At 37.3% G+C, this 24949-nt stretch overlaps 1 protein-coding gene across 2 annotated transcripts in view; it reads right to left on the bottom strand.

Moving 5' to 3' along the window:
* PXDN (peroxidasin) overlaps positions 1–24949 on the bottom strand; it is a 92230-nt gene that overhangs the window by 48023 nt on the left and 19258 nt on the right. Inside the window, exons 2-5 of one of the 2 annotated variants that reach the window (XM_054821713.1) lie at positions 16063–16134; positions 14375–14446; positions 7401–7472; positions 206–277 (exon numbers count right to left, since the gene is read on the bottom strand). In XM_054821713.1, coding sequence (XP_054677688.1) covers positions 206–277; positions 7401–7472; positions 14375–14446; positions 16063–16134 — 288 coding nt within the window. The remainder of the gene's footprint in view (positions 1–205; positions 278–7400; positions 7473–14374; positions 14447–16062; positions 16135–24949) is intronic. The other variant, XM_054821715.1, reaches the window with a different exon arrangement.

Raw genomic sequence — 24949 nt, 5'->3', positions numbered from 1 at the left:
ATGCTCATTTCTGCACGCCTATAAGGTTATCCTGACCAAGGTGTTCTTGGCAAAGACTACGTAGTAGTTACAATACAAAATTTAGACTAAAAATAATCTATGAGAATGATAAAAATATTATTTTCTAGTTTCAAACATTTTATTTAATTCAAACAAAGAAGTAAGCTGACTCTTCTGAATCTTACCCCAAGAAAAACAAACTTACAGCCTTTCAAGTTTTGGAAGATGGGTAAAGGATTCAGGTTCCAACGTTTCTATTTGATTAAAGTGCAGATACCTGAAAATATGTTAAACAAAAAGAAAAATACTGAAACAGTTTTCTTAATGAAGCTTAAATATTATAAAACATTTGTTATTATTTACATCCTGTTTACACCTCCAAATGGTGATAGTGGTGTAGTGGCTTAACTTTTTTCTGCTATCATCTGAATCCTGTACTTGAATATGAGAGATACAAGATGTGACAAACAAGAAGGGTTTGCAGATCACAATACAGAGAGTGTGTATGTGTGTGTCTGTACATGTATCTGAAAAAAAAAAATTGTTTGAAAACCTTTACTTTGGAGATTTTAGAGATAGTACCTTGAATCCTCTTTTGCCATGTCCAATTTGCATTTGTATGCATACTAGTATACATATATATGTAAAAAAGAAAATTATTATTTTTTACAGAAAAATGTTGCAGATTGTTTAGAAAACATGTACAGTTTCCAGCAGAATAACATTTTTAGTGGGCAACTGTTTTTATTGCTATCACATTGAGTGAAAATTTCAAAGATGTTGAGAAGTAACCTGCTCTAGTTCATGAATCCTGGCATTTAAAGCTATGAATGCTCTCAAAAGCCAAACAAATTCGTAACATAAAACCAAGCTTGATTTAATTGTTTTTAGACAAAGGGCTTCCCAGCAATTGGCGTACGATTAACCACCACATCTGTGCTCTGTTTGATGCTCTGTTGATGCTTATGTAAGCTATTAATATTACACAGCAACAAATATTACACAGCAGTCAATCCTGTAAAACTGAAAAAAAATCTAATGTAACAAGACAATTAACCAGATTATTAATTTGTAGCTGCTGTGAAAATGGACTGCAGAGGCAGGCTCACTCCAGTCTTGACTACGTTGTGGAGGTACTCCATAACCTTGCAGATGAGAAAACAAGAAGTAATTGATAAGACTTGCACAAGGAACTGTGAAAATTATTTATAGACTTTGGATGCTGATGATATCCAAATGTATCCAAATCTCCTAAAGCTTCCTATCTGACCTCTGACAAACTTAGGAACATCTGGAGGATGCGCATGAATAGAAATCACTGTAGGCTGGAGAATGAAAAAGCCCATCATTCAAAAACCAAGAGAAAATCTCAGCCTCTCCAAATCTCCTGAAAAATCATGCCTTCAGCATGAAAAGTAAAAAGACACGGAAACTCCCTCGCACTGAAACACCGCATGTGCTCTACTCCCTGCCCTGAGCCGAATGGTCGCTGCAGAGAGAGGAAAGCGGGAAGAAGCGGCGATTACGGCAGAGAGGCGTTGCAGCGAGCCCTGGAAGGCGCGTGCAGCGGGGAAGCCAGGCACGTGCCTGGCAGTCTCCCAGATCCCCCGTCAGCAGCAGCACGGCCTGAGCGCGAGCCAGCGAGCGATGCCAGGGAGCAATGAATGGGGACCACAGAAAAAGCCAATAAATCAGCACGGATGTGATCAGGCACATCGGAGTGTCAAGTCTGCTTACTGCCAGTGCAACGCGTGGCCACAAATTGCAGTGAGCGTAGAGTATGATCCTGTTTGCATAAGGAAACAAGAAGCGATGTGCCTGCCAGTCTTCGTCTCCCTTTTGAAAATACAGGCCAATTTCATCTAAATTAAAAAGACAGACATCTCAAAAGCAGATATTTCCTGCTAGGTTCATTCAAATCGTCAGCAGAGAGAAGAGAGACCTCAGTCAGGTCCAGCCCTGAGGAAGGACGGGCAGGACGGGCCCGGCTGTGCGGTGGGAAGGCACGGCTCCCAAGGAGTCGGGGCTCTGTTTGCCCACCTTCCCAGCATCAGCAGCATCTGGAGGAGGGCAAAGCAAGGTGGGGATCACTGCAGTGAAAGAGGACAAAGGGAAAAACCAGACACAACTATAGGGTTTGTTACTTCTTCTGAAGCAGCCTTGATTTTGGAAAAAATTACATACACCACTTCTTGCCAACAGGGATTTTTTTCCCTTTTTAACTTTGTCAATTCTTCTTGCATTTTTATGACGTATGAGTACCTTGCAAATCTATCTCCTTATCTTCCCAATAAACTAATCTCTTGTACTTCTTTGGCATTGACAAGGCAAGAGTTGTATGTACAAGTAATACCTCTTACTAGAGCAACAAATAAGGTTGGGAACAGCAGGCACATTGAGGCACACGATCCCTTCCTCTAGTCCATGGATCAGAGGTGAGATTAGCAAAGAGAGAAAAAGAGAGGACACCTCTCTCAAACAGTTTAAGTGATGTATATACATCATTAAACTCAAAGCAACAGCTCGTAACTGCGGTTTAGTATTCAGGACTACTATAATTACAGATGTAAATAATAGTTTATGTGCCTGAAAAATCTTGTTTTTCCAACCAAATTAATTGGTTCTAATTAAAACAGTACTTCTGTTATAAACCTTGCCTTGTTTACAACCTCAAATCATCACAGATACAACTACAATAATTCAGGCACGGAAGCACATTGTAACAGTTGTTACCTCATCAGAAATCGTGCTGCCTAAAGTAGCTCAAAAAATCAAATAATGAAATCCAACTGGAAAATACTCATAACTGCTTCATGTTAAAAATTATTTGGGGTTTGCAGGTCTTTAAATTATGACCTCAAAAAAGTCCTGAGCAACTTGGTCAGGCAATTCATGAACAGAATAAGGTGTTAAATATGTGGTCAAAGTAATTAGCAACATGTGTAATTCTAAAAAAATAGATGCAGAAACCAGATTGCAGTGTAAGTCTGCAATAAAAACAGTAAAAAATCCTTGGCTTTACGACCTTCACTTTAATCACATTTTATCACTTAGGTTTATCGCTTACATTCTTTTCTTGTATGAACCCCATTAATGCTTTTTTTTAAGGATTTTTAATATTTTAATTAATATGATAATTTCTCGGGCTGGAAATTCACTTTAAAGGTAATGATATTCAGGAAATAATCTCACATAGACATGTTTTTATAGACGTCTTCTATGTTCGGAGTATAAAACATTCCTAAAAAAAGTAGTATGATGTAATGAATTTGATATTAAAAAGACTTTCATATTGGAAATTAAAAGACAAAGCATGTAAGAATGATTTTTAAAGACTCCTGTGTCTTCCTATTTAATTCTGAATTCATTATCAAGGATGAAACAGAAGGAAAGGAAGTATTTAGAGAGAAAAAAAGTCCAAACCAAACACACCTACAGGAAGATAAAGATTTGATCAAATAAGCATGGTACAGATTTTATCTTTGTTATTATTAATTTTGGAGGATGAACATGTACAGTAAAATTCAGTCCCAGTGGCATTTTTCACAGCACTAAATTTAGGATTATCTTTTGTAGCATAACATTTCTGTAGAGGATTACTTTTATCATATATGCCAATTGTTCATTTCTAATAGTATCTCCACATCTTTGAGGAAGTACTTAAAATCCATTAGTAGAGCAAAATATATGTTCTAAATGTTTAAATAGTATGTTTGCCATTTGCAGTTATTTGAAAGAGAATGAACAAATAGATTTTTCCCACATTTATCAAAGAACTTTCCCTGCCCAGAGCTATAAAAAGAAGTAACAGGCTTAAACCCCAAGGAAAGAGATTTAAATTAGATGTTACGGCAACAATATAAAATACTGCAACAGGGTATGTAAGAAGATTATGGAATCTCTCTTTAAAGAGTATACCATAGGTATTTTCAGCAGCAATGAGACCTTAATCAGGCTCCACTGTGTTAAATGTGCATAACTGTTCACATACATTTATGCAAAAACCAGGAACCCTTTGTAATATAAAACTTAAAAAAATCATAGCAACATTTCAAAGCTATTGAAAATTGAATTGAGAGAAATAAAATTAATATGACAAGTTGCATCCCTATATGTAAGATAGAATTTTTATCTATTAATTTCCCCCAAAATATGTATATATGTTCATATATACATACACAAACTACAGAATAACTCTAGTAACAGCTTATAAAGAGCAAAATTATTATGTTAATATGAAAGTTAAAAGAAAACGCATAATTAGTATTCCACTAAGATTAGGTAAACAGATTTAAATAATCCCATTAGTATTTGGGGGATCCCACTAGTTAAGGACTGCAGAGAACACTTTTTGTCCCTGATACATATAGCTCTTAAGAGGACATCTCAAAAAATGTAGTAGATATTTGGAAGAAAAATATTGTAAAAACAAACACATACATCTGCATTTAGAGCTCGATCTTGGGATCCAGATACAGCAAACTCAGGACCTCCCGAGCCAGGTATTTCAGGTGGGATTCAGTTGTCTGAGCACAGGCATAGAGAGGCATATAGCCGTTGTCTAAGCGCAAGCATATAGAGGCAGCTTTTGTTGCCTTTCGGGTGCTCTGGCTGCCTTCCAGTTGCTGCTCCGAAAAAATGCAACTTTCCTGCTGGTATGTGTCGTGTTTGCCAGACCCAAACATATGTTTTGCAGATTCAACAGGGTCTAAGCTGGTACTAAGCGGCTACTTTTAATCAGCTGATTTTCTCCCTTCATGCCCTGCCGTGACTGAAGAGTTAGGTGCTGAAACATGTATGGCTCAGTGTGTTCGAGCATCTAAAACTGCCAAGTTTTTTTCAGAATTTACTGTAGCACAAGCAAGTTTCAAGATCTGATTCAAAGATTGCATTCCCTTGGCAGAAATTTCCGAAGAAAAGATATTTCTACTACATCAGCAGCTAAGAATTCTTCCGCAGAGGTTTAAGCAGGATCCTGCCAGCAGCAGCAAATACTGGGGTTTTTCTTCCCTTATACATGCAACAGGCCTCCTAAATCGAACTACATTTACAGTTTATCTTTAAACCCTCTCCCAAAAAAATAAAACAAAACCAGAAAAATGTTTGCTTTTCTGTTCATTTAAAAAAAAAAAGAAAACCACAAAAAACCCCACAAAAACCCCCACAAAAAAACCAAAAAAGCAACTATCAGTGTCATTATGCTTCACTGGAGTAGAAGAAATTACTGTGAATCACAGTCTTCTGAGATGCGGACAGCAGCATCTCCTTCTGAGAACTCTGCTAAGCATTGAGAAAAGCATTTGGCTGAGTCAACACATCCAGTAGCAAAATGTGTTTGATAACTCGAGGTTGTGGAAGCCTGAAATGCAGAAACATTGTACTGAGCAGTCAATACAGTCCCAAACTGAGGTCAGAGGACTTGAGAATTTGTTTGCAATGCCTGATTTTTGTCTTGTGAACAGTCTTTCTCCAAAGATAATGTGATAAAACAGACCCTGTAGAGTCAGAACTTATTTTTATGCTAAAGATGTATAAATGACAAATCTCTCTCAAATTCTTATAAACTAAAATCTTAATGAATACCCTCTATTCAATTTATTTCCAGGCATGTGATCCTATGCTCCCATTTTCCCACCTGGCGAGCCTTCTTTTTCAGATCTGCCCAGGAGATGGGCTCTAAAAGAAGCGAGAGCTTTCTGATGTGCACGCAGCAGGGCAGCAACCCTCCCGGCAGCTCACCCAGACCAGCCGCGGGCGCTGCTTGCGGCAACTGATGCCATGACACAAAGGCAGTCACTACGCAGCGATGTGCCAGGCTCCGCTTCCATACTTCCGAGCTAGCCATGAGACTCAATCCTTATTGAAAACTTAATTTCATACAGAATAATGTTGATGTCTCAAGTTAGAGCTGAAGCTGATACAGCGTGGTATCACTGCAGGCAGAGAGGCTTAACTGCAACCTAGTGGAAATGTACATTCAGAAGGCGTTAATATTCCAGAGTGATTTATGTTTTTCAGTCATGACATAGATCAACAGGAAATAGAGCAAAAGAAAAAAGGGCAAGTGTTGCCACTTGCAGCGTATCAGGCTTGTGGCATGGGGAAGAATATTATTTTGGAAGCATTAGTAATTCAATAAATGGGCCTCAATATTTCAATTTCTACACAGAAAATAAGAATTGCTATTAGCATGCAAGTAAGCCCTACCAGTTGCTGTCAATATGCTGCAGTAATCATTTCTAGAGTAGGAGGAAGAGGAAGAGAAAGGCATTAAGGAAACAAATGACATATATAAATATGTTTGATAATTATCACTTTTGTTTTGTACAGAATTTCTTCCCTCAAAAGGCATCTACTGCCCTCTGAAATGAGCTTGTATGATTTTGTACCCATCTGAAGCACCGTTTTATTTCAGATACACACTGTGTCCATTAATGTCCACTAGACGTTTATAGTAACAAGGAAACTGGTACATATCCCAGAAAATTTGTAATACACTGATAAATGTCAGGAGTTTCAAAATTTATGTTGGTCCTAGAAGAAGGATGTTCAGCCCCCAAAATTTATATGCTACAAAACTCATTGGTCTAGTACTGTTATTTAGCAGTAAAACTGAAATAGTTATGAGTTTATAACTCTTTCCATTTTTTCTAAACATAACCACAATGAATGTATAGTAATGCTTTCTGTTTATAAAAGAAAACAAACTTCATAGAATCAATACAATCAGTTTTTGTCATGCTAATAACTGCATTTTTCATTCTTTGTCAATAGAAATTAATCTTCGGTCATTATGATGAGTGGTGGAGTACCGTTTTAATCATCCTTTCTAGAAGACATTACCGAAACAACTACATTACAAGCAATAAACTTTCTTAGTTTTTAAACATCTGTATATGGCAATGATTAACACGTATCAATAACAGTAAGGTTTTAATTTTTAAATCTCTTCTTGTTTTAAAATGTTACGAAACTGAGTTAAACTTCAAGAGACTAATTCAGTTCTAGTTATGCTGGCATAAAACAGAGTAACTGCTGCAGTCAGAGGAATTGCAATGTTATAAAACCTACAGAAATGAAATCAGAATCTCTCTCTAGGCAATACACATTCATTTTCAACATTTTCCACAATAATGCTGCTTCTTCGTCAAAGCTATGTAACAATGTATAGGGACACCGGGAATGCAAATCACAAATAAAAGACAAACACAGAAATGAGGAATTTGACACAGAGATCAATTTTGTTTTTCCACATGCAAATGATTATGGGGTTTTCTGCCTAACAACCCAGGGAGTGCAGACATGCAGAGCATGCAGGCAGGATGTACGGATCAAGGCGTGCACTTTTCCTCTGCAGGGGAACCTTGGAGATGACAGCACAGAAGAGAAAAGGCACTTACAGTTGTTCTAGAGAGGCAAGTCCTTTAAATGCTTGCCTGTCAATTGACTGGATTTCATTCTTGTACAAATAGCTGAAACAAGAAACAATCAGTAATATTAGTACACAAACAAGAGCTACATGAAGGTGGAAAAGAAGAATTAAGTTGAACGTGAAGACAGTTTTTCAACTACATATTAGGAAAAAAATACAAAACAAAAACTAAACACATACACATAAAAATACTTTGTCATTAAGATTTCATCCCAAATGTTTGCCAGGAAAGACAAAAGTCTAGGGCCGTGTAGGCCCTGAGGCTGTCACCCGGATGGTTTGGGCTTCCCAGTGCTCACTGTTACTTACTGTTTCTTTGCCCCTCAGTTTCTTGATGGGCTTGCCAAAAGACAAAATAAATTCAACTTAATGGGACAGAATTGCATCAGAATGCCTTTAGCAGGACACACTGGGGATGCCATCGGCCTCTTACTTTCTTTAAAATATCTCATCTGGATACTGGTACAAATACTCAAATTATGATGGAATTAGTCTTTTTACTGGACTTGGAGAACAAACAGTGAGAATTTCTATAGCTCCACCTGTGTCACCTTTTGAATATTTACAAAAAAATACAAGTTAGAATATTGGTATCACATCCATAAAACATCATTGTATATTTGTTTTATCACTGTGTAGAAGACGGACATTAGGTGCCCATTGATACTCTATACTTATTACAGAATAAAAGTAACCATATGCAGAGTACCAGTATGCTCACGTGTGCTGTCTATACCTTTTCTACAGAATTAAAACAAATCAGGATGGATCAGTGTATGTGCTCATGTTCATCATGCTTTTAACAGTAAGGATGGTTTAGTGAGAGGGTGTTGGAGAAAAATCACAGAGTTTAGCTGATGACTGCGGTTTCTGCATGGAGGCAGCAAATAAAAATACTGTTGGGATTCAGTGTCAGTCTTTCTTTTTGTGTTAGGTTAGGAACAGGTCTGCAGTAAGAACTTTCTAACAATTATTTGACAAATGATTTGTAACTCAGCTAATCAGGCATACATTTCTATGAAAAAGGGATGAAGAGACTTCGGATCACAAATGGCTTTATTAGCAGGCATTTTATTAGTAGTGTTTTTGGGTTTTCTATTATTACAGTTTTCAGTAACTTACTGGAAGGAAGTACTGCAAACTTCTTTTGATGCAACAGATAAAATACTGGTTCTGCTGGAGCTGGTGGCAGTTTTTACACTGACTTGACAATGGGCAACATTTCATGATAGGCCCTAACAAGGAAAAAAGTTGTAGGTATCTGATGTTCAATTCACGACAACTTTGGGGAACAATACGGAGTAGTATCTTTCCCTTGAGTCTAAATTTAGTTTTCCAGTGCATTGCTTGCTAAGATTCCAACACATTAATATACAGAGACTCGGGTGTGCTTAATTAACATAGATATACATCTGAACAAAGAACAGAGTTCCTCCAATAACAGAATAAAAAGTAAGCAAAAATTTCTGAGGTTTTTAAAATGCTCAAAATTCTGAACAAATTTAACTGGAAAAAAATTGTCATGTAAAATTACTGTAAAAAAATCATTTGAAAAGACAGAGAATAGATGTATTACTCTTATTTTGGATGAGGAATTGGTTTTTATTCTATTTGAAAAACACTGTTATTTCAAGGGTATTCAAATATTTGTTTTGCCTCAAATTTACCAGTTAATTTGAGGATCATAGCCATTACAATTTCATCTTTCCTTAATTTTCCTCTCTGTATGATATTAAATTCCTATCTTATTTTCCAGCAAGAATTTTAAAGGAACCATTTCTTCTCACTCCTTAGAAAATTTCAAGGACTGAACAGCTAAAGTGTTATTTACCTTTCTTAATACGCTCCACTTGGCGGTGTTGAAATTCCTCTTATTCCTTTGAGTACTAAACTTCTGATCAGACCAGTGCACCAGAGTGGGCTAGGAGGCTTTTAATAATCAACCTCAGTTAAGTATCTCTTGTGGGCATTTGAATAATTTTATTCAAGAAATCTGAATTAATCCAACTTTTTAAAACAAGTTTTACCAGAATAACTCATGTAACTTTTAATTACTTTCTGCAGACAAAGTAAGGCAGGTGGGTTAGAGGAAGACTGGGATAATGACTTTGAAGCTCTGCAGACTTTTACCACCACACTGCAGGGAAGGGAGTAGCCTTTCACGTCCCCTTCCGGAGCTCTTACCAAGCCACTGTGGTGGGACTTTCTTTGGGATTCAACTTTAAACTACAACTTTTTCCACGCTGATTAGAAAACCCTCAGCTGCAGGACACTCAACTGACCTCAGTCCATCATGTCCCTCCTCCACAGAGAAACCCCAGCAACCCCAAGGCTACAAAAACGTACGTCCTACAACAGATAAATTAACCAGACTTCCATTTAGCTGTGTAGATGTTTCCCTGAGGATATTAACAGAAACAAAAATATATAAATATTTGCCTAATGAAGAGAGAGATGACAGAATACAAGATACAAATAAGTAGCATTCACAAAAAGTATTTATGTCTTTCTAAAATGCTGCTGTGCCTAACAAGTAAAACTTTGTAAATATTGCACTAATCTTTAACAAAAACATTTTCAAAATTTATCCCAGTTACATTAGCAGAAAACAGACTTAAAGTATAATTAGGGAAAAAGTAATTTATCATTTGATTTACCTAAAAGCTCTCTTACACAACTGAACCATTAGAGTTTTTCAAAGGATGAATAAACAGTGGATTAAGACGACAAGGGGATATATTCTATTAAGACATTAAATTATTTTCTGGCAACTACTACTAACTGTTTTCAGAAGAGTAAAAAAATACCATTTTCCAGAAGTGGAAGCAAGGCTGATAGAGGCCAGAGGGAGCAGTCATACACTTGGGAAACGAACAAACAAATAGGTAACCAGTTATCAGAAAATTAGGAAAAAAAAGGAGGTCTAATTTAAAAGTTTGCTAGATCCCCTATGAGGATATTTTTTGTTTGTTTGGGGTTTTTTATATGGCCTGTATTAAAAGTCATGTGAATTAAGGAAAGTAAGATCCAGACATATTTGGTTGGAATCGGTGGTAAAAAAAGATAAAAAGTAATAGCAATATCAGGCATTGTGAGCTAAACCTGACATGTAACTAAATACAGCAAAGAGACATTTATATAGAAACATAAAGGAGACAGTGGAATCAGCAATGTGAGTTGCAAAGAAATGAGATCCAGAATTGCTGGAGGTGTTCAAAGGACAAAGTAACATGACCATGACAGCAACAGTGGCAGAAGGCACAGAAGGAAATGTGACCTAATCTCATTTCTGGAAGAGTGAGGTCAGCAACTCAGCTCTTTGGCAAACCTACAACGTATCTTCTACCACTATTACTTCATTCACCAAAGGCAAGACAAATCTTGTATGTCCCCTTTTAGTATTTCCAGAACTGATACATTTCATACAGTCTTAATTTCCGTTTGCCATATGCTTATTGCAATGTTGTCACGTCTGATTCCTCAGCTCTCCATTTCTTACTAAGTGAACGTGTATCAGTGTTGTCGCCAAAGTTGTTTTCATTCTCCATTTTTATTTCCTTCACTTCCTTCACACTAGCTTCTAGTTTACTGCTCTGTAAATACAAAGTACCTTCTCTTTATCTGGAAAGGTTTTTTTAAATGCTAATATATATTTTATATTTTCCCATATCTCCTCCCTAAATTCTTTCTTTTTAACTTAATCTCATTTTTTCCACTGCTGATTCCAAATCTTCTATTATCATACATGTTAAAACTGTAGTAGTGTCTACCTTCAATGCCCAATTATCTTCTATCTTGGAGAATAAACTGTTGACTTTCAAGATCAAGAAGGATTATCCTATCAAGTTTCCCCAAATCTGCCTCCATCTATATTATAAGGTCGGGAAGCTTTTCTTTCTCATCTTTCTGTACTACCACCTCTAGGCAGTAAACTGAATAACTCACAGGAAGTCAATTAAACATATTCAGTGTACCATACACATCATGTATACATATACATCTTGTATCAGCAGCAACAAATTACAAACATGTTACCAATTATTTTGCTCATATGAAGACAACTTTTAATGTTTATTTTAGACAGGAATGCTTACAGTATCCTTTGCAAAAGGGGGAACGTAAGACCCCAAAATTACACAGAATCACTGAAGTGTAGAAAGAAACTATATTATGGATGAGGTCCAAGCTACTAATGCCTTTTTGATTCTTACTAAAGAGCCATAGTGCCAACACTAAGGTATATGAAATAAAGACAGGCAGGCAGAAAGGCAGAAAAAAAAAAAGTATCCTCTTGGTTTCATAGCAAAACAATAATTACATTGCTTACTTTCCAACTTTTAGTATATGAATTCAAAGACAAATTATTACCACAAACAGACAGTAAGATCATGCAAAATTGTTTATAGAACTGTCAACATTTCAATTACATAAAGAACAAGATCAAAATTATTGCTAAAAATAAGCTTCAAAAATCATATGTGCATAATTTTCTTTTTATAATGTAAAGACCAACTTTTACAATTATGAATATTTTTAATGTATAGAAAATTGAGAAATTATCATTATTCTTTGTCAAAATTTGTTCTTCAGACAGACAATTCTGAAAACATATATACCTCATAAAACTCTAAGCTCAATTTCAGAAGGAAATAGTACAAAGAAGCATTTGAAAATTCTAAGGCTTCTTTGACTTGTTGGAAAAAAGTTTTGTCTGAAAGTACAAAAACTGATCTGCAGCAGAGACCTTGACATCTCTCCCTCAGATGCTGGCTTCTTTAATATAAATATACTGTCTTGTGTTTTATAATTACATATTTTATATATACCTATATAGTTACAAGCATTTTTATACATAGTTATATGTTCATATTTACTAATAGTTATACATTTTATATCTACTTATATTTTACTAAATCAAAGCCACTGAGAATGGCAGGTTTTCTAAAATTACTCCGTGAATTACAGATTTTCAGAATGATCCGCAATCCAGTACTTGAGTTCTCATAAGAACACAAGTAACATCGTGGACCAATGATCTCATTTTATGAAACACGACAATACAAGTTAGGTTTGCAAATATCCATAGGATCAGGCCATACAAAACCTCAATTATTCCAGATGATTTGGCTTTATAGTATTAAATTCTGAACAATATTTCTAACTTTTGTACAGTCTCTCCCCACTAATTTCTACTTCAGTTGATCCTATTGGGAAAAAATGATCTGTTTTGTTCCCTTTGTTCCACAGAATACAATTACCATGTACTTACTCAGCTGAATTTTTCACAGCTGAACTGTGTTTATTTGGTACATTTAAGCCTTCTGTATTGATATCTGACCAGTATGAGCATTTTTATAACTTTAAGGATGTACACTTTAAAGCTAAACTTTTATATCACAGCCATTGAAATAAGCAAAAAAAAAAGATCTCCCTAAAGTCTATTTTAGCAAAACAAGGGATGGTTTTAAAGAAGAGCTCTCTGCAATTGAATGAACTACCACACTGAACTTCATACTCAAATTTTCCAGGGAACAAGAGGAAAAGAAAAAGATCTTCCTCTTAACAAGATAAATGTAGATAAACTTTACTACATTTATATGAAAACAAATCATGGTTCAATTATGTCTTTTCACTCTTTCATTGAACTGAACAGAGTGCATAGTTGAGTTTTATCTCAGGTTTACTACAGCTAGACAAAGGCAAGCATGTGAAAATAAAGAACTAGTAAGAATGAAGTAGTATTTCTGCACAGTTGCTGACTATGAAAAGAGGCTTAGCCATCCTGAGTTAGTAGACCTTACGTACTCCACTACTAGATCCACCATGCAAACACATCTTCTCACAAACACAATCATCATGGACCTTATATAATTCATTCGGGATAGTCTGTTCAATATTCTTTTTCCTCCTGTTGTATATAGATTAAACAACTTTATTACTGAAAGACAGTAGACATAAAAACAAGACCAGGAAATGTAATCAAACACAGCTTGGAAAACCAGGTAATGTGTGTGCACAGATTTATGTGATTTTTATTTTCCTCCCTTCTTGCTCCTCCTTAGAGCTATTCGGGCTGCAGTCTTGAAAACCAGATGAAAAATTAAGCTTCTGAATTGTTTCCAAAACAATGAAATCTCAAAGTGACCATTTTTATCTGTACAGCATTCAAGCAATGATCAATTTTCCAAGACAATAGAAACTTTTCTACATGACACTACATAAGGTGGATTCCAGAGACTAAAGCTGAGAATCCATGACAACCTACTCTTCAGCTTTAGTCTTTTATACAGATAAAAGTAACATTTTTGATGTCTTCTGTTTATTTGGACACTTAATACACTTGATATGTTTGTTAAAAATGGGAGAAGTTAGTCTTAAAATATACAGGGTGCCTGAAGACAGAACTTAAGGCAAATCATATAGGTATTTGTCTATTTTGTGTTTGACTTAATTTTTCTCTTATGAATTTATACTGCTTTCAGTGAACATTTTAGGAGTAGTTAAAAAGCTTATATAGGTTACAAGCTTCTGCAGACACAAATCTTGGACTAGTGGGTTTTAAACCACTTTTCAAAACACAAACTTAAAAAGTACCTGTATGAAGGTTTCAGTGAACCTTTAAAGAGGTGACTTCCTAAACCTTTCAATATATCCCTTTCTAAATTATCTTTTAAGCTGCATATAGTAAGCAGCAACTAGAAAGTCCTTTAAAATCTACTGCCTATAGATATCAGAGTCTTATATTAGCAAATCTCAAAGCATCTACTTACAGAAACAAGGATTCATGGTTCCCCACCCCATAAATTAATTTCACAGATTTTCAAAGCAGTTTATCTCCTGATATAGTGAGTCAGAATAAAACACAATCTCAGATTAAAACACTTTTCTATTGAAGAAGTTCATTTACACATTGATGCAAAAAATGACATTCATTTAACTTACAGATATTTCAGATTTTCAAGGTCTTCGAATGCCCCACTAGGTATTCTTTTGATTTGATTGTTGTTTAGAAGCCTATAAAAAAAGAAAAACAGCTGTTTATTTTAACATACAGGAACAGTAGGGGAAAAAAAGTGGAACAGCAGGTGTAACACAGCATTAAAAGGAAAACTTAAATAAATAACAAAACAAAATGCTTTTTCCCCTAATGGTAACTGTTAGAAGAAAAAAGTGACGTGCTTACAGCTGCTCAGTCAGTACCTAGCAGGAGAAAACTCTGAAAAAATTATAGACAGAAAGAAAAAAAGAAAAAAACATCTAAAAACTGGAATAATGTGGCTTTTTGTATGTATCTGAGATGAAGATGAAGGGAAAAAAATGTTGGTCCCAAGTCTACACATAGGTTTGAAATTGACAAAATTGATATTAATAAAGATTTGTCATTAACAGGTGCATTAAAGTGACTTTTCTTAGATGCTTCTTAGCAATATTCTGTGTACTGGGCCCTTTACATCATAGAGAAACCCAACAGATTCACAGATTTGCATTCATCCCTCATACATTGGTTTTATGGAGAGAAGGGAATCCAAACTTAATGAATCCTGTGTTTATTCAGTACTCGTGGATCTCAGATCAGTGATTTGGACAGTTAAAACTTGATATCTGACAGAAATTGTAATTCAAAACTGGGGATCAACTGCAAACAGAGGTATGATCAAAAGTGACTGGAAATAGGACTAGCTAGTAAAAATGACTTGGTAGCACAGATTTGGACAATATACTTTTGAAGGAAAGTACTATCATTTCTTCTGGTATGAATGTACAGTACAAGATATCTCAATATGTTTGTGGTTATGTGCTTGCAGAATAAATGGATAATAGCGATTGAAAGCTCACCAATATCACTATTGTATTTCAGTTCACACACTACTTGTGTTCTAGAAAACAGTCAAATTTGCAATCATAAATTATGTATATTTAAAAGTAAAAATAACGGTCTATCTTAATTCCTCCTCATGTCTGCTAATATATTAGAGAAGAGAAACATGCATACCTTTGTTTCAAAAGTGATGTTTGAAGGAATGACAGAGGAGATACTAAGTTAAAACTATAATACACTATAGTATTTGCTTTGTGAGTTTGTAAAAAGTCTTACAAAACATGGACTTTTCTTCACAAATATATATGGTAACAAAGACCTCTGTAAAAGGCAGCTCAGTAGGAACAAAGTCTTCCAACTTCTGCCAGTCCTGGTCAACACATTAGAATAGGAAAGTTGAAAACATTATAGAGTTTGTCAAATACTTTGTAACTGCAACACATTTGCACATCTGAGCCTTTGAACAGCTTTTTTTTAACTCCATGATTTATTATGTGATATTCCACCACAGTCATTTAGCACAATTTGGAAAAAAATACACAGTAAATGTCTGTATTTTTCCTACCTCCAATTAAAGAATGCTAATAAAACATTAGGATGCAAATAATTTCCTTTTTTATTTTAATAGACACATACCTGTCTTGCTTTCAAATACTTTGGACTTAAACCCCACTTCCCTCATCTGTGTAAGTATTACAGCTGAAATTTGTGAGACTACTTACCTATGATAAATGAGCAAATTTGGCACATTATCAAATTAATCATATTAAATCAAAAGGGGAAAGGGCCTTAGGGTTGAAAAAGAACTTACAGTGTGTTCAGGTTTTTAAGCCGTCTAAACTCTCCAGGCTGGATTTCTTTAATCCTATTAAATCTTAGGTCTCTGTAGAATAAAGAAAGAAGAATCATGTTATAAAAAAAGTCTATGTATTTTTTCATATGAAAACCGAACTAAGCACAAGTCTCTTGTGACCACTATGACCAGCTTCCATCCATAAACCATAGCTTTTGACCAAAGGAGAAGGCAAAACAAATCCGAACACTGTTTGACAAGTTTAGGTAGAGGATTTACCAAATCCAGCCTGTGTTGGGTTTGCATGGCAAGGTTTTGGTAGCGGGGGGGCTACAGGGGTGGCTTCTGTGAGAAGCTGCTAGAAGCTCCCCCTGTGTCTGATAGAGCCAATGCCAGCCGGCTCTAAGACGGGCCCGCCGCTGGCCAAGGCCAAGCCAACCAGCGCCTCTGTGATAACATATTTAAGAAGGAAAAAAAAAACAGTTAGAGAGAGCTTTTGCAGCCGGAGAGAGGAGTGAGAAGATGTAAGAAACTCTGCAGACACCAAGGTCAGTGCACATGGAGGGGGAGGAGGTGCTCCAGGCGCCGGAGCAGAGATCCCCCTGCAGCCCGTGGTGAAGACCATGGTGAAGCAGGCTGTCCCCCTGCAGCCCATGGAGGAAGGATGAGGGGGTGTAGAGATTCCACCTGCAGCCCGTGGAGGACCCCACGCCGGAGCAGGTGGAGGCACCTGAAGGAGGCTGCGGCCCGTGGGAAGCCCACGCTGGAGCAAGTTCCAGGCCGGACCGGTGGACCCGTGAAGAGGGGAGCCCACGCCAGGGCAGGTTTGCTGGCAGGACTTGTGACCCCGTGGGGGACCCCATGCTGGAGCAGTTTGCTCCTGAAGGTCTGCACCCCGTGAGAGGGACTCCATGCTGGAGCAGGGGAACGATGAGAGGAGTCCTCCCCCTGAGGATGAAGAAGCGGCAGAAACACCGTGAGATGAACTGACCGTAACCCCCATTCCCCGTCCCCCTTGTGCCGCTGAGAGGGGGGAAGGTTGAAGCCGGGAGTGAAGTCGAGCCCGGGAAGATGGGAGGGGTGGGGGGAAGTGTTTTAAGAGTTGATTTTATTTTCTCATTCCTCTACTCTGTTTTGCCTAGTAATAAATTAGATGAATTCCCTCTCTAAGTTTGGTCTGTTTTGCTCGTGACGATAATTACTGAGTGATCTCTCCCTGTCCTTATCTCAACCTACAAGCATTTCGTTATGCCTTTTCTCCCCTGTTTAGTGAATGAGGGGAGTGAGAGAGCGGCTCTGGTGGGCACTTGGCCTCCAGCCAGGGTCAACCCACCACACAGCCTCAGCAGTCAATGCTGAAGACTGTATCTAAGTTGAACCTGCAGTCATTCTCATGGTTTAACCCCAGCCAGTAACTGAGCACCATGCAGCCACTCGCTCACCCCTCCCCACCCCCAGTGGGATGGAGGGGAGAATGGAAAAAAAACTCGTGGGCTGAGATAAAGACAGTTTAATAGGATGTCAAAGGAAGAGAATAATCATTATCATAATCATATGGTTGGAACTAGATTGATCTTTAAGGTCCCTTCCAACCCAAACCATTCTATGATATAAAACAAGTGATGCACAAATGCAAGTGCTCACCACATGCAGAAAAAAAACCCTGATGCCCAGTCTGTTTCCAAGCAGTGATCCCGCCTCCCAGGCAGCTTCCCCAGTTCTATCCGGAGCATGACGTTCTATGGCAGGGAATGTCCCTTTGGCCAGTCTGGGCCAGGTGTCCTGGCTGTGCTCTCCCAGCTTCTTGTGCACCTGACAGGGCACAGTAAGAAGCTGAAAAGTCCTTGACTTAGTGTAGGCACTACAGCTACCTAGCAACAACTAAACCATCAGTGTGTTATCAACATTATTCTCACCCTAAATCCAAAACACAACACTATACCAGCTACTGGAAAGAAAATTAACTCTATCCCAGCCGAAACCAGGACAATCATGAAGGATGTTCTCTTCCACAGTAATCATCTTGTAATGGGATGTTGAATTGTATTTCACTACATTGAACTGTCTTCATATTTTAACAGTTGCTTGTAAATAATGCAGTGAAACAGATAGAGAAAAACTGGGATCAGAAAAAAGCTCGGGGAAAAAAGAGACAGCTTTCAAGACTTTTAAGTTACTCCATTCTACTGTTTTGGGTAAGGAGGCTTAAGTGCCTTATGTTGGCCTGCTTTTAGAACCTGTAAATCCAGCTGCATGAAGCTATTGATTTTCTTATTTATTTTCTCTTACTTGTTGGTATGTTTCTACCATCTACAATTTCCCGTTATATCCATAGCTTAATGAGAACTTCTTCAAGAAGAGGGAAACTCCAACTTCTCAAGCGAGGTGCTGCAGAGCAAGCAGGGACAGGGAGCGAGGTGGCAGCAGTGCAGGGACGTGGGGAAACACCACGGCTGTGCCAGTCTCACATGCCTCTCCAGCTGAAAGAAGCAGCAGCATTTTCCATCTCTGCCCTTCTCCTTTCCTTCCCTGGCCCCAAGTTGCACCATCTTGCTGCTTGCTGACACTGGCTTTTGTGTTCTCAGCAGCTCAGAAACTGATTTAATCAACTCAACTGGACTAGCAATGAACTCATGCAAAAAACCAAAACCAAACCAAAAAAACAGGAAACAATTTTCTGCTTGATTAGCAAACTGAACAGGCTTCCTGGGAGGCCACACAGGTGAGACAGGGACTGTGAGGAAAGATGGGGACCAGGGGAAAGGAAGGAGGGCGGTAGGTCTGTCCTTTTCCCTAGAAGCAGACCAAGGGCACCAGGACAAGCAAACAGAAGGGAAGCAAATGGAAAGTAAAATCTGAAAGACTATGATCACACTTATTGCACTGTCATTTCTAGAACACACACTTACCAATTGCTTCCAAAAAGTAGGACATAAACATGTCTTAACTTCAACCTTAGCACCAAAACCTGTCCTAATTAAAACATAAATATGCACTGCATTTTAACAGGTAATATGTTATCGGGAAGTCTCTCTGAACTTAGGTATTTAGTCAGAGGAAACAAAAAAGCAGACAAAAAGTCAGCCGCATACTAATCCCGTACAACCCCACTGGCTGAGGTTGTAGATAATGGGGGGGTATAGTTGCCTGAAATCTTTTGCAAAGTACATATTTAAGCATCATTCCCCATGAATCAGCCCATCAGGGCTTATTCAGCTCTGGAATAATGGCCTCAGAAGAACTTTTTCTACATAAGTGGTTTAGGATGTGGCCTACTGCTCATTGGTAAGGAAAGATCACACATGTGGTTCTGTTTGCATTACACTCCATCAAAATATTTGATTAGTGACTGGAATAAATGAGATATGCAAACTGCTATCACTTATTTAGATGTGTAGTTAAACTGCCTGTAGACATGCCGGACAACCCCCTTACTCAACTCCCAGCTGAACTGAGGACTTCCAGATTTAGAAGCCCAAATTGTCATAGCTTGAATTTGTTCTTTACAAAAGCACCTTCTTTAGTTATAGCCAAACAGTGTTACATTTTGTTCATCACTCACACAAGAAATACTCACTTATCACCCAGAAAACACACGTGTCCCTGATGAGAAAGAGATGCTGCCTACGAATCACGGAATGTCAGGTGCCAAGATTCTCTAAACAAGCACTGAATGTCATAGTGTGTGTGGAGAGAAGACACAGCAGATCCCTCATGTAAGCATCATTGGACATGTCATTCCACTTTACTGGGAGTTTTTTTCTACATTAATATCCTTATGTCACGGGATAATAAGCCAAGTGGATAAAGGAAATAGAGTACACATCACACACCTTAGTTTAACGGTTTTGATACAGGCCGTTCACATAAACAAACCAGAGAAATACGGTTTAGAGGAAATTTCTGTAAACCAACTGTCCGACCAGTAGGGAAAAAGATAAGCAAAGACTAGTTATTGAACTGAAAGATTGTACCGAGTAGAATTGGGCAGAAATCTGCCAAAAGGTATTAAATATTTTAAGACAAGGTTGGTAGAAAAGAAAAAAAAAAAAGCTTATTAAGGATGCAGATGTTGGCAAGTTTGGAATGGCTGCAATCATTCTGGAGGATGTTTGAGATCAGAAACAAGCCTGAAGTTGTAAATCCCTAGGAAGTGGACATAATTAACTGAACAGCAACAAGACAGGGAAGAACCAGACAGCCATCAGCTCTTTCTAAGCTAATTAAGGTTTCAGTAGATGATGAAAGAAAATTTTAAAAAGTCTCAGTCACCACTGCCAGGCCATTGTAGAAAAAAAAATATTCCATACTGAACAGGAGCACCATTTCTCAAGCTTGAAATGTCATCCTCCCATGGCACAGACCCCACGTCCAGCTTATGGGAATGGACTGTATTTCAGGGGACAGAAGAAGAGCTCAGAGCAAAAGCGTAACAGCAACCGGAGAGCAGGGAAACATCCCCACGGAGAGTGAACAGCAGGAATGAGGACTGTGTTAGACTGAAAAATGAGTATTGGTAGCTCAAGCAGGCCATTATGATCCATTTGTGTTGCTGAAATAATGTGTGATTAATCAGCATGATGAGGTTTCTTGTCCCTTTTTTTTCAGACTAGTTCCTGCCCAACCATGCCACCACATGATTTTTTACTCACAAAAACCTGTTCCCTGCCCACTCATTTCTCTTTCACCTTTTTTGTTGTTCCCCATTTCACTCGTACAAACTGACTGCATCCTGGCTGTGCTTTGGGGCTCAGCGAGCCTGACTTCTACTGACCGGCCAGAATGCACCAAAAGGTTAAAGCAGCAACCCCTGTTGCTGACTGTCATTTTCCCCTTTCCTAATCTCTAAATAATAAATGAAACAACCAATAAAAATTATGCAATCACCTAAGATGATGGCATGAGATTTTAGGGTACTGTGATAACTTTTGCATAATAATCCAAACCTAAATGTCATGCACTAAGTTTTTCAGATAAAAATCGAGTACGCCTAACTCCTAATTCAGATTGTCTCCTTTATTATGTGTTTCACAGTGAAAATATTTACTCTTTAAAATTATACCTAAACAATATAATAATAGTTTTAGTGAAGAGTATGCTACTGCTGTTTCCTTGTATTGAATTCTCTTAGCTTGTGGTCCTGTACCTAAGCATCTTCCTTCAGAGAAATTCTTCCTGACCTCCTAAAACACTTTGCTAATGGTGTTATCTCTTAGCTCATGTTCTCAAACACAGCCACATGTATATACATATTTAAAAAAAGGAGAGTCATTACAATGAAAATGAACTTTCCCTTCTACATAAAGCCCTAAAACTTGTCTTTCTGTCAATTCACAAAAACATCCTAGATACTAATGGTTACCATTTTCCTCCTTCTCACAACCCTCCACAGCTTAACAATTTACATTGTAAAAATATACTTCGGCCATACAGCATTCCAGAGAAGCTAAGCCCGACACGTTGAAGCGTTACATCTCTCCTGAATAACACAAATGAAACAACATGTTGACAATGCCAAGTAAACTGAATACTCTCAGGATTATTTTCCTGGCCCTGCATCATCTGGTCTGTGCTAATTCATGGAGCGCGACCAGGAAATGTTCGGCAGAGCGCAAGGCTGCATGGGCCAAGAACGTGCCAGGGAGCACGCCGACAATTTAGCAATTGGACGTCCCTGAGAGTTGCATTCCAGCGCCTGGGAACCGTCGGGGTCCCACAGCACCGCGAATGGCCGTGGGTCAGGAAGCGTGCCAGGCAGTATGCAGCAAATGGGGTGCACAGTTGCTTAGCAGGCTTCCTATGCACCGTTATGTGAACGAGGTTTTATGTGAACCTGTAAGATCTAGATGTATGGTGTATAAATAAATACAATATTCATATGCTTTCTTTTCTGTGACAAAGCAAACGAGCTGTGCTATGGACACTTTTTGTCTGGACAAAAATAAATTCTGTTCCTAATAAAATCCTTATTTGAACTGTGTCCATTAGTGTCCCACCCTCAAACTGTCCATTCTTAACAGTAAACTAATATTATTTCCAATTTAGCATTGGAAATTAACTCTTAACAATACTTTTATCTAATTAAACACAGTGAAAAGTTCTAATTATATAAATACTAAAAACCATTAAGCAGCTGTCACTGTCCTGTACAATCCAATGCTCCCGTGCCATCTCCTGGCACTCCAGAACACCCTATTTAAAGTTTGCATTGACAGTGCGCAATAATGAAAACTGTGGGTTCTCTTTTAACAACCTCATAGGACAAGACAATATTTGGGCACACAAATTTATTGCAGGCTTACAAAAAATATTTTATAAAATAAATAAAGCAATAACACTAAAAGGCATTATAAACGTTTGAAGTATGAACATTACAAAGGATATAGAGCAAACTGTACAGCTTTCAAATATATTCAACTTAAACATTAAGCAACTTAAAAGAAAAGTCAATTAAATCAGTTTATTATCACTCTGTTTGAAGTACAGGAATCCCTCTTAGAGAAGGGACTGTTTTTCTCAGAACAAGCCATGCACTGAAATTAAAACTGAAACTTTTTTATAGAAAATACAGTAAGTACAGTTTTCATTTATTCTTTTGCTTTCTAATTATTGCAAAACAACATATGGGGAGGAGAGTTAAGGCTTTACATTTCATTACTTTTATAAAAGATTAGACTTGGTGTACTTTAATGATCTTACTTCAGATTCCTTTTCCCATATGTTCGACTTGTAAAGATTCTGTTGCTGCATCAAACTGAGAAAAGTCATGAACTATTCTAAATAAAAATGATTAAAAGTAGGTCTGCCAAGACAGTATCATGTATTCCTGTCCCGCACCTCAAAAGGTGGCAGCCTGCAGATCATTGTGGATAGAATCATAGAATCATAGGATGGTTTCGGTTGGAAGGGACCTTCAAAGATCATCTAGTTCCAACCCCCACTGCCACGGGCAGGGACATCCTCCACTAGACCAGGTTGTTCAAAGCCCCATCCACTTTTTGTTCTATTATTAAAAACTGCTTGAGAGGAGAACTCTATATGCAAATGAAAAATTTTAGGCACGATGTGTAATTTCATCTTTTTATAGCCCTCTTGATTTTTATAAAGGTCAATGCAAAAATAGGCTTTCAATCCTATTTCCCTCTCAGATTAAAGAATAAATTTTAAATAATACATTTATTTGTTACTGGTTTTACTGTTGAGGCTGAGGAGGACAAGTAGCTAGCCTAACCAAGCATTCATTGCTTGTACTAACCCCAAATAATTCTGTGACATGAGACTACGTCTTACTTACTTAGTACTTTTTGGGTAGATCTGCTGTTCCACATCACCTGTATTTCTGAACTTGAGGACATCCCTTTAATCATTTGGTAATCTCCCAGCATTTGTCATAACTTTTTCTTGTCCAAAACTGAAAATATTCTGTTAATTTGCTTAATAATGTTAGAAGCAATCAACTTAACAAACCGAACACTGCATTACACTTACACTTACTAAATTTCCTTTGGAGGACTCTTTTCCAGTGTATTGGTCTCAGATATAGCAGATCATATTCATGTGTTCATGAAAACACTACATGAAAATCAGACTAGGTGAAACAAACAAAAAGAATTCCAAAAAAAGTAGGACTGCCAAGTTTCTGAAAAACAGTATCCATCAAGACAGAATAAAGCCAAAGCATCAGATTTTACCACTGGCAAAACAGAACAATGCATTTAAACTCAAGTTTAGAAGATATGCATTTGTAATAGCCCATCATATTGAAAGCATCTGAGTTCATACTTTAAATTGAAAATGTTTGTGTATGTTTTAGCTTTGGACAAGAAAAAGGCAATGTGGATGAAATCAAAGTAGTCGTATAATACATTGATGTTTGAAGCATGATGTCGACACACTAATGACTTCTATTGTCAATCTTCATTACAAAGAAAAATACTGAAACATTTGCCAATGAAATCAAATCTTGATTTTTATTAGTAGTGAAGGTAAGTATCTCATTACCTTGTTTCAAGGGTTAACCAGCACTTCAGCATTGATTTAGGACATGAACGAACTTAAATTCAGAGATATTTCCTCTGAAAAGCAAAATCACCACAGCAACAAAATGGAAATATCTGAAAGGATACTACTGTCTTAAGTATCTTTAAAACTGAAAGGTTCTCAAATGCTGAGTGGACCATAAAAGAACAAGCCGCGTGCCCAACTCCCTGCCCCAAATGTAAACACTTTTAAAAGCTCCAGTGAAAACTATTTAAAGCTAAAACTCTTCCTCTGCATGTGACTGTAATGGTAACATAACCTTTATTACTTTAATTTGACAAATTGAAAGGAGGCAGTGGCTTTGGTTTGGTAAGAATCAGCAGGAATAATGCAAACTGCTTTCAAAGGATGGATTTCTCATAGTTATAATCGCTCTGATACTGAGAGATATTAAAAGGCTGAAAAAGATGTAGATGTGAAAGACAACGTACTCTCTTATTCTTCTGTAAGGCTAGTTATGAAATGTTGACTGCCAACAAGAAGTGCTAAAACAGAAAAATAACAATTCCTTCAGCTGTATGAAGGAAAAAAGTGCAAACTAGTTAATCTTATTTTTCCTTTAAAAACAGAGGGAGCAATTTAATAGATTCATAGATCGATTAGCTTTAACAGGTTAAATTAATAAGGTAGGAATTGTCATAACTGGATCGCTTTGCCATTGGCAAATTCAAAAGAATAAAATAAGAGAAAAACTTTAATTTTTTTCTGACTGTTGAAGATTAATTACTACCCAGCAGAAATAACCTATACCATAAATGCCAAACTACTATGTTTCTCAACACAGAACAAAAGATCTGCAAATGCCAGCAAGACTACATTGCTTATGTCTACTTTATTCTTATTCTTTTTTTATTCAAGGTCATCC

This window comes from Grus americana, chromosome 3 (assembly GCF_028858705.1).
Source record: "Grus americana isolate bGruAme1 chromosome 3, bGruAme1.mat, whole genome shotgun sequence".
NCBI lineage: Eukaryota > Metazoa > Chordata > Aves > Gruiformes > Gruidae > Grus > Grus americana.
This window is presented reverse-complemented; position numbering and strand designations above follow the sequence as displayed.